General features: G+C 54.4%; 1 protein-coding gene across 1 annotated transcript; it reads left to right on the top strand.

Moving 5' to 3' along the window:
- The first annotated feature begins 1,344 nt into the window (after positions 1 to 1,344).
- Positions 1,345 to 5,382, top strand: KCNS1 (potassium voltage-gated channel modifier subfamily S member 1). Its single transcript, XM_054573391.1, has 3 exons — positions 1,345 to 1,387; positions 1,686 to 2,728; positions 4,912 to 5,382. The coding sequence occupies exons 1-3, from the start codon at positions 1,375 to 1,377 to the stop codon at positions 5,380 to 5,382; spliced, it is 1,527 nt and encodes a 508-aa protein (XP_054429366.1). The 5' UTR covers positions 1,345 to 1,374.
- The last annotated feature ends 6,445 nt before the right edge of the window (positions 5,383 to 11,827 follow it).

Below are 11,827 nucleotides of genomic sequence, written 5' to 3' on the forward strand. Positions count from 1 at the left end.
CAGCTGCAGTGCACGCACTTACTGTGCACATTGCGTGTGCCAGGGACTGTGCTGCTGGCAGCCACCTTGCCTGGTGTCGCCCCCACAGCTCCCAGGGAAAGGACAGCACGCCCCACTTTGCAGACGGAGAAAGTGAAGCTCAGGGGAGGAGCCGCTCACGGTCAGCAGTAAGGGGCAGGCTCAGAATCGGAAGCCAGGTCTGACCAGAGAGGCGTGCAAGGGATGAGCATTTACTGAGCACCTACTGTGTTCCAGGGGTTTTGCACACATGCTCACAATAACCCTTCAGCTGAAGTGCTATTATCCCCGTTCTGTAGACAAGGGAGCTAAAGCCCAGAGCAGGAGGAGACGGGCCCTTGGTCATACAAGCAACAGAACTAAGGACAAAACCCCGACTTGCTTAACGTCACGCCCAGGGTAAGTGAAGAATGCCCCGCCCACTCCTTGCCAGGCACTGGGCCAGCTGCTTGATGCACATTCAATCCCTGTCCACCCCGGGAAGCAGGCATTACTGAATCCACAGTGCAGATGACATTACCGAGGTAAGGAGGTGAGTCACTGGCTGGCCCTCAGTTCCAGCAGAGCTTGGAGACAGCGGTCAGAGGCAGGGTCTAACACCTCCTTAGCAGCCACGAAGGCCGAACACTTCCATAGCCTACCTTGATCCACCAGCCTTCCTTGGGGACAGATGCTATTGTCTGCATTGTGCAAGAAACTAATGCGGAGAAAAGCGTCTTCCTCCAGGTGCCAGGTGTTTCTCCGGAGGAGACAGACAAAGGTTTGCCTGACCCTGGGAGACAGCAAAACAGGTGGACAATGTACTAAACCTCTTCTGGGTGCCAGGCCCGGTAAAGACATTTGTTCATCTAACCTTTTCAATCACAGTTGGAGGTGGATATTTTTGTCTCCACTTGACAGAAGCTCAGAAAGGTGACGTGACTTGTCTATGGTCACCCAAGAACGTCAAAGTTCGAACTGACAGACGCTTTAAATAGTCTAAGCCAATGGCTGTCAAACTTGACCGTGTGTCACAATCACCCTCCGAGCTTGTTAATACACAGCTGTTTGTCCCCATCTCCAAAGAGCTTGATTCAGCAAGTCCAGAGCAGGCTGAGAATTTGCATTTTGACAGATTTCCAGGTGATGCTGACGCTTCTAGTCCAGGGAACGCTCTTTGAGAACAGAACAGCCCTAGGTGGTAAGCATTCACCACCCCAACTTTGCTAAGGAGGTTCAGTCTGCTGGTGTGTCCAAGGCCCCACAGGAGACCTCTGGGATCCAAAAATCCAAGTTTGTCTGAGAAAGGGAGACGTCCTCTATGAGCGCCCCCCAAACCCGCCAGGTGCTAGGACATCCTGCTGTTCAACCGCTTTCATGATCCTCCAAGGCACAGCTCTAGAGCTCAGCGTTTGCTTATGCCGATGAAACAAGGGTAGGAAGGCTCAGTGATGTGACCAAAGCCCTGTCGGGGAGTGAGGGCTAGTCAAATCCAAACCTGACTCTTCAGTCCACAGGGCCCTTGACACCTACTGCGCGACCGGGGCATACCAGGCGCTTCCCATTGAGCATCCCACACCCCTGCCAGTTGAATGGGGCGGGAGATTTGACGATCTTCCCTCCAAGGAAGGTCCTGGGGCCTCCCCTGCCCCTCGCCCCACCCTCAGCGGGCTCCTCCCGTATCCTAGGCCGGAGCGCGGCAACAATGGTGATCGAGTCCCCAGGGCGCGGCGCCAGGGCCCCTTGGCGGCGGAGCGACGAGGCTCTGCGCGTGAACGTGGGCGGCGTGCGGCGGCGGCTGAGCGCGCGCGCCCTGGCGCGCTTCCCGGGCACGCGGTTGGGCCGCCTGCAGGCCGCAGCGTCGGAGGAGCAAGCGCGGCGCCTGTGCGATGACTACGACGCGGCGGCGCGGGAGTTCTACTTCGACCGGCATCCGGGCTTCTTCCTGGGACTGCTGCACTTCTACCGCACCGGCCGCCTGCACGTGCTCGACGAGCTGTGCGTCTTCGCCTTTGGCCAAGAGGCCGACTACTGGGGCCTGGGGGAGAACGCGCTGGCCACGTGCTGCCGCGCGCGCTACCTGGAGCGGCGCGTGGCGCGACCGCGTGCCTGGGATGAAGACAGCGACGCACCGAGCAGCGTGGACCCGTCCCCTGGAGAGATCTCCGACGTGCAGCGCGAGCTGGCGCGGTATGGCGCAGCGCGGTGCGGCCGCCTGCGCCGCCGTCTCTGGCTCACCATGGAGAATCCCGGCTACTCGCTGCCCAGCAAGCTCTTCAGCTGCGTCTCCATCGGCGTGGTGCTCGCCTCCATCGCCGCCATGTGCATCCACAGCCTGCCCGAGTACCAGGCCCGCGAGGCGGCAGCCGCGGTGGCTGCGGTGGCCGCGGGTCGCAACCCAGAAGATGTTCGCGACGACCCGGTGCTGAGGCGCCTCGAGTACTTCTGCATCGCCTGGTTCAGCTTCGAGGTGTCGTCGCGCCTCCTGTTGGCGCCCAGCACGCGTAACTTTTTCTGCCACCCGCTCAACCTCATTGACATTGTGTCTGTGCTGCCCTTCTATCTCACGCTGGTGGCTGGCGCGGCGCTCGGCCATCAGGGAGGTGCGGGCGGCGAGGACCTCGGCGACCTGGGCAAGGTGGTGCAGGTGTTCCGCCTCATGCGCATCTTCCGCGTGCTCAAGTTGGCGCGCCACTCCACCGGGCTGCGCTCGCTGGGCGCCACGCTCAAGGTAGGGCCTCTGAGGCCGGGTTGGGGGTCGAGGGGGAGGCGGGTGAATTTACAGACCTGCTGTGTCCAGGTACAGAGTGGAACTGAAATGACATCCTTAGTACCAGACACAGGGCTAGATAACAGGTGTACTTTTCACGTCCAGTTTGACCTTCCCAACAACCCTGTAAGGAAGAACTTCCGGTGTTCTCCATGTCCCAGGGGAGAAAACTGAGGCAGTGCTTGGCTGGGCTTCCTTTTCAAAACAAAAAACAAAGGTCAACTTTAATCTACTTGCCAAAAATATCAAATAATACACAGCACAAAAATATGCAAAGCAGGACGCTACCTGGCACCTCCACTAAGCCTTTATTCTGACGTTATCAGGCGGCACAGATATCGTAGGTGACACGTAATAGGCCAGGCCTAGTAATAGCCCCAGAGCCAATACTTACTGAGTGCTAATTCTGCGCCATTTCCACATCCATTATCGATCTCATCCTCAGGATAAGTCCCTCAGGAAGATGCTATTATTTATTTTCTTTCTGTAGATGAAGAACCTGAGGTTGGCTTTTTAAAGCCTGGCTGCAGCTTATTGAGCATCCTCCTTGAGGCGGGTCCTGTGCTGGGGGTGAATCTTACCCTTCAGTGGGTGAAATTAGCCTGGTTTGGGGAGGGAGGACATGTGAATAGCTTGGACAAAGGCCCAAAGAGAGAACAGGGTGAAAGGTGGGAGGGGGGCATGGACGAGGGGGGTGCCAGCTGATGAGGCTGAAGAGGTGAACGGGACCGGATATCGAAGGGCCATGACCTCCTGGCCCAGGATTTTGGATATTATCCCAAGGGAAATGGGGTTTAAGCAGGGCCAAGTATTATTGCTACTTTGCCGATGTGGAAACTGAGGCTCCCAGAGGTGACAGGACTTGTCGGAGGCTCCTCCGTGAGTCAGTGGCAGAGCCTAGAGAAGAACCAGCTGTGCCTGACTCCCGCACCACATTTCCTTCCCCTAAGGCCCCGTGGAACCGTGCTACGGATCCCTGGAAGGTGCTGATAGATTTCTTCCACCCATAAGGGATGCAAAGCCTTTTTCACGCTCTCGTGGCAAGGCAGCCAGGATGCTGGGTGCAGGCAGGGTGACGACCTACGGTGTTCATTAGCCAAACACCCTGAACTCAGCGCCTCTCGAGGGATGAGCCCTCTGTCCCAGAACTCGGCCTTGCCTCCACCACGCAGGGAGCCAGGGCCTGGCGCTACCAGCTCTTTCTGCAAGGAGGGAGAAGGGTATTGATGGAGGCTTCCGGGGTCCAAGGCACAAGTGGAAGACTCCAGAGGAGAGCTTTGCTCTCGTGAGACCTCTGACCACTAGGCAGCTTTCTCATGAGCTGGCAGCTTGCTAGAATTGCAACTGAGGTCTCCTCAGTTGAGTTCTGCCTTTTAAACAAGATCTCTACACGATTTCTCCGCACATTACAGTTTGGGAGGCCCTACTCTGGACCAGGAGTTCTCAGACTCTGTTAAACCCTTGGGGCCGCGCCATGCTTTGCTGTGGGGCTGTCCTGTGCATTGTAGGCTGCTTAGCAGCATCCTTGGCTTCTACCCACTTGATGCTGGTAGCCCACCTGTCCGGGTTGTGGCAATCAAAAATGTCTCCAGATACTGCCAAATGTCCCCCGGGGACAGGGACAGAATTGCCATGTTTGAGAACGACTACCCTAGGGCTTGGCCTCAGGGCCAGAGCAAATATACACACCCCTAGGCAAGTGCCTTCCGTGAGCGCTGTAGGGAACGTGTATGTCCTCTCAGCTTCCTTGGGAGGCAGAACATATTTTTGTCATCATCAGAAATGAGATCAACCAGCCAGAAGTACCCCAAACTAACTCTGCACTGTGGACTATAAACTATGGCTCTCTCTTGGTTCTGCAACAGCATAAAAATCACAGGCCTTTCATTAACTGGCTGGTGCCACTGGCCGCCTGCATTAGAAGCAACAAATGGGGCTTAGCAGGCACCCTGGACCCTGGAAATCCGGCCTGTGTCAGTCCCAGGGAGTCTGGCTGCTTATTGTAGTTGACAGGCCTTAGTTGAGAGTCAGGGAGGCTGGGTCCACTTTGCTCTGTGACTTCGGACCTGTCCCTTTCCTCTGGGCCTCAGTTTCCCCACATGCCCGATGCCAGCTCTGACTCAGCATCCTCCATTCTCTTCCAGCACAGCTACCGCGAGGTGGGCATCTTACTGCTGTACCTGGCCGTGGGGGTGTCAGTGTTCTCTGGTGTGGCCTACACCGCTGAGAAGGAAGAGGACTCGGGCTTTGACACCATCCCCGCCTGCTGGTGGTGGGGCACCGTGAGCATGACCACCGTGGGCTACGGGGACGTGGTGCCCGTGACAGTGGCTGGCAAGCTGGCGGCCTCAGGCTGCATCCTCGGGGGCATCCTGGTGGTGGCGCTCCCCATCACCATCATCTTCAATAAGTTCTCTCACTTCTACCGGCGCCAGAAGGCTCTGGAAGCCGCCGTGCGCAACAGCGGCCACCAGGAGTTTGAAGACTTGCTGAGCAGCATTGATGGGGTGTCGGAGGGGTCTCTGGAGACATCCCGCGAGACCTCCCAGGAGGGCAGGTCTGCAGAGCTGGAGGCCCAGGCGCCCCGTGAGCCTCCAGACTCTCAGATTTATTAAAACCCGGGCCTTGTCCCCTCCCGCACGCCTCTGCAGCCAGCTTCAGCAGAGCAGAGGGTCATCCCCTGCTGAAGTGTTTTGTGGTAGCATGGCCGCTCAGGATCACTCACCCTGGCCTGGGAAGTGACACCCAGAGGCTGGGACCCTTCCCCCAAAGGCTCAGGGCAGGATGGTGTTACCCTCGATTCTGTGAGCCTGGAGAGCAACCCAGAGACCTTCATAAGCAAACCTCCAAGCCATCCAGGAAGCAGCATGAGCCAGAGGGAGGACGTCGGAAGGGCGCTAACAGTTCCTGAACACCTGCTATCTATCAGCCAGGTCACATTTGGCCCTATGTTGGAGGGTGAGAATTATCCCCTTTTCACAGAGAGGAAACCAAGGCTCAGGGAGGTACAATGACTTGCTCAAATGTTACACAACTAGAAGTGGTAGAGTCAAGTTTGGAATCCGTGCTTCTCGGTCTGCTAGAACAATGTTGCTTCTACGTCTGTCTTCTGCCCTCAGGCAGTTTGCGTGGAGTTTAGTGGGCTCATGGATTTCCAGGGTTGGTCCACAGAGTTAGAGCCCTCTGTCAGAGCTGGGGAAGGGACCAGATGGGACTCAGACGTAGGAGCCCTGGATCTCAGCTGCGGTCCTTTCCAGGAGCTTCCACAAGGAGTTAGCTCTCCAGGATGAGGTCTGGGAGGAAGAGGGAGCTGCCTCCTTGGCTCATGTGTAAGATTGGTGCAGCGGCAGTGGAAGCTTCCTTCCAGGGCTGGCTTGAGATACAGAAAAGGAGCCCCGGGCTGAGGTGAGGTGGGCAAGTCCCTGCCCCATTTCCAGGTTTCAGTCCACCTGTCAGAGGATCACAGTTTGGGCCCAGAGGGAGATGAAAGCCCAGGGGAACGGGGGAGGCCCTGGTTTCAAGCCAGCCTGGCGCAGAAATGTTGGTGGCAAGGAGCTGCCTTGCATGGACGCCTACCCCCGCTACCAATGGTGGCAGTTCCCGTTAGCCCGCCCTGCAGACCTCTAGCCATACCTTGAGTTACCACCCAGGCAAATGCTCAAGGCCCCTGTCCCTCTTGGCAAGCTCCAGCCCCCTCCTCCTTGCTGGGGGCATATCTCATATGCTCACCTACTGGATTCTCTCTCTACTTGCTAGAAAAAGTTGGGGTTGGGGGAAGATTTCCCATAGCCCTTTCACACACACTGCTGCCAGAACATCCATCACGCTACTGTCATTGCCTGGCTGTGGCTCTGTGTCCCATCACACTGAACTTCAAGGCAGAGGGCATTGGTTGAACCCTGACTTGGTGCGGAGTAGGAATTTAGGTAATGCCGAGTGGATAACCAAGTCCTACGGCTGCTGTGTGCCGAGCACTGCAGGGGAGAAAGAGGAAAGAGCCAGAGGGGGACCTTGCCCACGAGAGGGTGTAGACATGGCTGAAAGGGCGGTCCTTTCAGTTCTGCCCCCTCTTCCTCCTCGCCTTTTCTTGAGGCTTTTACAATGATTTCCTTGTAGATCCTTCACTCACTCATTCAACAAATAGCCACCGGAAAAGTCATAAGCTGGGCCTTTCCATGTGGCCTGCAGACAGGTTTTATGGAGCTGAACAGTGTTTTTAGTATATTTTAAAAACGTGACTGCCGGTGGGTGAGGCGTGCACTGCCCGGCTCCCCGTTGCGCGTCCTGCCCCACACACAGTCGCTCCTGTGTGAGCCCCGCCACTTAGGTTTATTTTACCCACCTGGCCTGTGATTTACTGACATCTTACTAGACTCAAGAGATGGGATGCCAAGCAAAATATATATCCATGTCTTGAAGCTTACAGACGAGGGGCGAGGCCGGCTTTAATCCACTAATCCCATAAACACGCAATAGTAAGCTCTGCTAAATGCAAGAACTATAAGGGTGTATCAGATAGCAGGGCCGTCGTGACTGAGAAGTTCAGAGAAGACTCTCCTGAGCAAGTGACAGTTTAACCCACCATCATACGGATAGATAGCGATTGGCCAGTGGCGGAGGGCCGTGTATTCCAAGCAGAGTGAACGGCACGTGCAAAGGCCTCCTGTCATCCATGGGGCCTCCACGGGTACACAGGCCTCCAGACGTAGAAGGACTGTAGTCTCCAGACTGGAGCAGAGACTGGAGCTGAGCCAAGGAGCCGCTGGGGAATTGACCACACACACACGCTGGCCCTCCCGCACGCTCACCTTGTAACGTCTAAGCCCAGCTCTGCCCGGGTCAGGGCGCCGTCACCTGGAGGGCTGCATGTGCCACGCTGATGGTCTTGCTGAACACACCACAGAGCCGGCGAGCTTCCAGACTTTGACCCCACAGACAAGTCCCTAAAGCTGGTGTGGGACAAGCTCAGGAGAGAATCGCTTGGCCTAAGTCTATCACGAGGCTGTGTGTGGTCCTCCTGGCAGAAAAGCAACTCATTCCCATTCCCATGTATCAATAAAAACTATTACGCAAATAAAGAGGCTGGGTGCAGGGACCTGTTTCTGTCTGTATGGAGCTGGCTGCCCGGCATGTTTTCTGGGTGACTGGGGAGGGTGGAGTGATATGTGGAGTGACTCAGAATGCCCACGAATGCCCATTCTTGGCAATCTTAGATTTGGCACAGGTTGCAAGTGACAGGAATCTGGCTGGAACTAACTTGGTCAGAAAGGGTAATTCATTAGCCTCAATGACCGAGGTGACGAACAATGGTTACCACTAGGATTCCTTGGCTACAAGCCACAGAAACCTTAAAAAAAAAAAAATTGGATTTATTGGAAGGCGTATTAGTTTCCTGTGGCTGCCGTAACATATTACCAATCAATTTGATAGCTGAAAACAACAGATTATTCTCTCACCATCCGGGAGGCAGGAAATCCAAAATCAAGGAGTCAGCAGGCCACACTGTCTCCGGGGGCTCCAGGGGAGAATTCTCCCCTTGCCTCTTCCAGCTTCTGGTCGCTGCCGGCGTGGCTTGGCTTGTGGCTGCATCACGCCAGACGCGGCCAATGTCATCACAGCGCCTTATCCTCTGTGTGTCACGCCTTCCCAATGTCCACCTCTCACACGGACACCTGTGATGGCATTTAAGCCCTGCTCAGGTAAGCCAAGATGATCTCATCTCGAGATCCTTAACCGTATCTGCCAAAGACCCTTCTCCCAAATAAGGTAACACACATGGGTTCCAGAGATTAGGATGTGGGCATATCCTGGGGACCGCCACTCAGTCCACTACAGAAGAGTGTCGAGGGTCACCCAATCAAAGGCAAAGCTGCCTGTCCAGGCCTCAGGCAATACGGGGATGAGAAGAACTCTAGGGACCACAGGGCAGGTCCCATGAACCCTTGGTGGAGGACCCTGCCAGTCAAATGATCCTTCTTGTCACCTTCCTTCCTGGGTCATTCTGCTCACAGTCCTGGTCCCAGGGGAGAGGTTGGTTTGCCTGGTTTGTGTCATATCCTTTCCCTTGGTGGGGACTGGGGGGCAGGGCAGGGTCTTTGGATTAACATCCACAGCAGATCTTGTGGGATGGAAGGAAGGTCATTACCCAAAGGAAAAGGCCATGGGGTGTCCCCAAAATAAAGGGGAGAGATGTTAACAGGCAAAGGTAGTAGGTTTCCACTACATTCCAACTGTTGGCTGCCCAGCACACCTTCTTGCTACACACACGCAGTTTTATAAATGTTGCTAACATAAGGAAATGATCATGTGACTTGATCAATGGGGCGGATCAGTCTGATGCCTGTAGTGGAATCAGGGAATCAAAGTTTTTCTGGTACAGAGTTGGAAGAGAACCAAGGGATCCCTGAGTGGGCAGTAAGAAATACTCTTATCCTTTCCAGCGAAATGCTTCGTGGTTTGTTTCTTGGAACAGAGAACGAAACCAGTAGGTGCCTCTTAGTTCCAGGGGCTGTAATAGGAAGCACACATCTAATACAGCAGCCAAAATTGGACTTACCCCTTGATTAAAATAACCTCTGGTCAAGACCCATCCAGTCTCGCACCAGCCAAACAGGGAAGCTAATGGTGTTTTGACAGGAGCCGTCACTCTGGAGGGTCTCTGAGGGAGGCACTGATCTCTGCCACCTCCCCAGAGACAAGGAACCGCTGTTGCGTTTGCTATTCTGGAACAGTAGCTCAATTGCATTCTATTGGCTTTTTATATTATAATGGCCCCCATGGGGCAGGGAGCCAAGTGGGGATCTTTTCGAACTACTGCTCAGAAACTAGAGATAGAGGACAGCTCTGGGATCCCACAAGACCTCCAGGGACATGGGACAAAGTCAAAGCACTATTTTTCATGTGATCGGTGGACCTAGAGAAGTCCTCTGAGACCCAGAAAATTGGTATTAGCCCCAAGTGTACATCCAAGGTTCCTGGAGAGATCAGAGTATTTACTTTAGCACCCAGTTACCTGGTCAATGGCCACAGGTCCTTCTGGAGAAGGTGGGAAATAGTCATACGTCCTGCATGTAGCAGCAGTATGGCGGTCCTTCCTCAAGGGCGAGCAGCATATGTTCCATCCAATGGGCTTCAGATCAATAACCAAACTCAAGGCCAGGTGTAGGGTGATGCTCTGCACCTGTCATGGTGGCTTAAGTCAGGCCTTTTTGTTTGCTTTAGACAACATTTTTGGTTTTTGTTTTGGTTTCTTATGTTTTGTTGGTTATACAAATCAAGTAAGACTTGAGTGGTTACTTCCAATTAAACATTTTAGGGTCCTGTAGCCTGAGGTCTCGCCTCGTACAGAGCCTGCCAAACACTACAGTGGCCATTCACCCTTAATTTCTGAGGGTTAGAGGCAACACCTGGCCTCCCACGCCTCTGCCTTCTTCCTCTCCTCGGATGTCAGGGACCCCCTCCACTCTGCACCCTTGACCCAGTCTTCCCTCAAAGCAAGGGTCAGGTGTTCTCAGTCCACTGAGTGCCACAGTTAGAGGTATTTGAGGGGAGGAGGCACAAAACAGATCCAGTCCAGCGTCCCTGTCTTCAGAAATCTTTGGATCCTTCCCTCTGGGATGCCAAGGGACTTGAGGCCTTTACATTCCATTTCATGTGGGCCAGCCTTTGGTCCAAGTTTGCACCAGCCAACCGGTCAGCTGACAGGGCCCAGCCAGTTCTCGGCATGAGCGCGGAGAATGCAGAGCCCCTGGTACCTGCATGCGTATCAAGATCAGCCTGGTCCAACATTACATGTCCCCTCTTCCTTCCTCAAGCACCATGAAAATCCACTCCCATGAATATTCCCCAAATTTCTGAGTCTATCAATTAACAAGTTTCTGCTCTTCTTTATGGCTCCAAGATTCTTTCCTACTCACTCAGTCTATGTTTCATCCTGTAGGCCAAAACGGACCCCGCCTTCCAGCTAGGAAGCCCTGAGGGGCGGACCAGGCAGGCAGGCGCTCGGCGCTCTCACCAGTAAGGAAGGGCGGGGCTGCTCCCCCTCCGTTTTAGATCGCCTTGGATTTCTCCCACGTCCTCTCCCGCAGCCGGTCCGCCTGTCATCGTCCCACTCTTGCTGTCAACGCCCAACTTCATTCAAGCGCAGTGGGGCTGTGAATTTGGCAACCCGTGTCAACAATTGCCAGCTTTGGTTTGGGGGTATCAGCGTACTGTCGAGTCATGAGGTTCTTTCACCTCCGTCGTGGAAGGTGCTCTGCATTGCATTCTGTGCCCGAATCGTTCTAGGCCTTGCTTTGTTGACTTTCCTTTGACATTGTTCTGTGCAGTGAGAAATAAAACATTCTATCCCACAGCCTGGGCATGCCTCAGCTCCTTAAAATTGGACTGCGACAGAAGCTACACCTTCTTGGAGAGCGACCTCCTTGAAGGTCAGATGCGCTCAAGTCCCTGACTGCTGGGTCCCACGGTCTGCTGGTGGCCCAGGCCAGGACACAAGCAGCCATCTCGTATCTTGCCTCATGAAACTCAATCGTTTTTAATACTCACATTTTCTGGAGGACATATTGCCTGTTCCAATTTATCAGGAGTCTTTAGTTTTTAGAATCCAACTCTGGAAAACTTAAGCACAAAATAACTGCATTGGATAACTACTGGCTAGAGTCAAAGTAAAAGGAAAAAACCAGACTCTGGGGAAGACAGGAATGAGGGAGACACAGGGACCGAGGTAGTTAGAGCCCATGAATCACCGCTTCAGGGCACTGCCATTAATACACCTCAGTGACAACTGCCTCCATCTTATGTATCAAACGAGAAAGTCCCCGAAGACTGAGTCTGACTGAACCGGTCTGGGTCACATGCCCATCACATGGTGGGGGGAAAAGACAGAGGAACTGTCACAGCCTCACCCGGACACACGCAGCGGAGGTATAGATCCCTAGTCCTCAGATAACATTGTTTCATTCAGCGTGGCTTCGCTGTAACATTGATGAGATGCCACAGGAACTGAACTGTAGTTGACATCAGTTGGCCTACGGTAAATTGGCTTAGTTATCTATCCTT

The sequence above is a fragment of the Pteronotus mesoamericanus genome, unplaced genomic scaffold (genome assembly GCF_021234165.1).
Source record: "Pteronotus mesoamericanus isolate MK-2021 breed Mesoamerican mustached bat unplaced genomic scaffold, CSHL_Meso_final contig_25, whole genome shotgun sequence".
Lineage (NCBI taxonomy): Eukaryota > Metazoa > Chordata > Mammalia > Chiroptera > Mormoopidae > Pteronotus > Pteronotus mesoamericanus.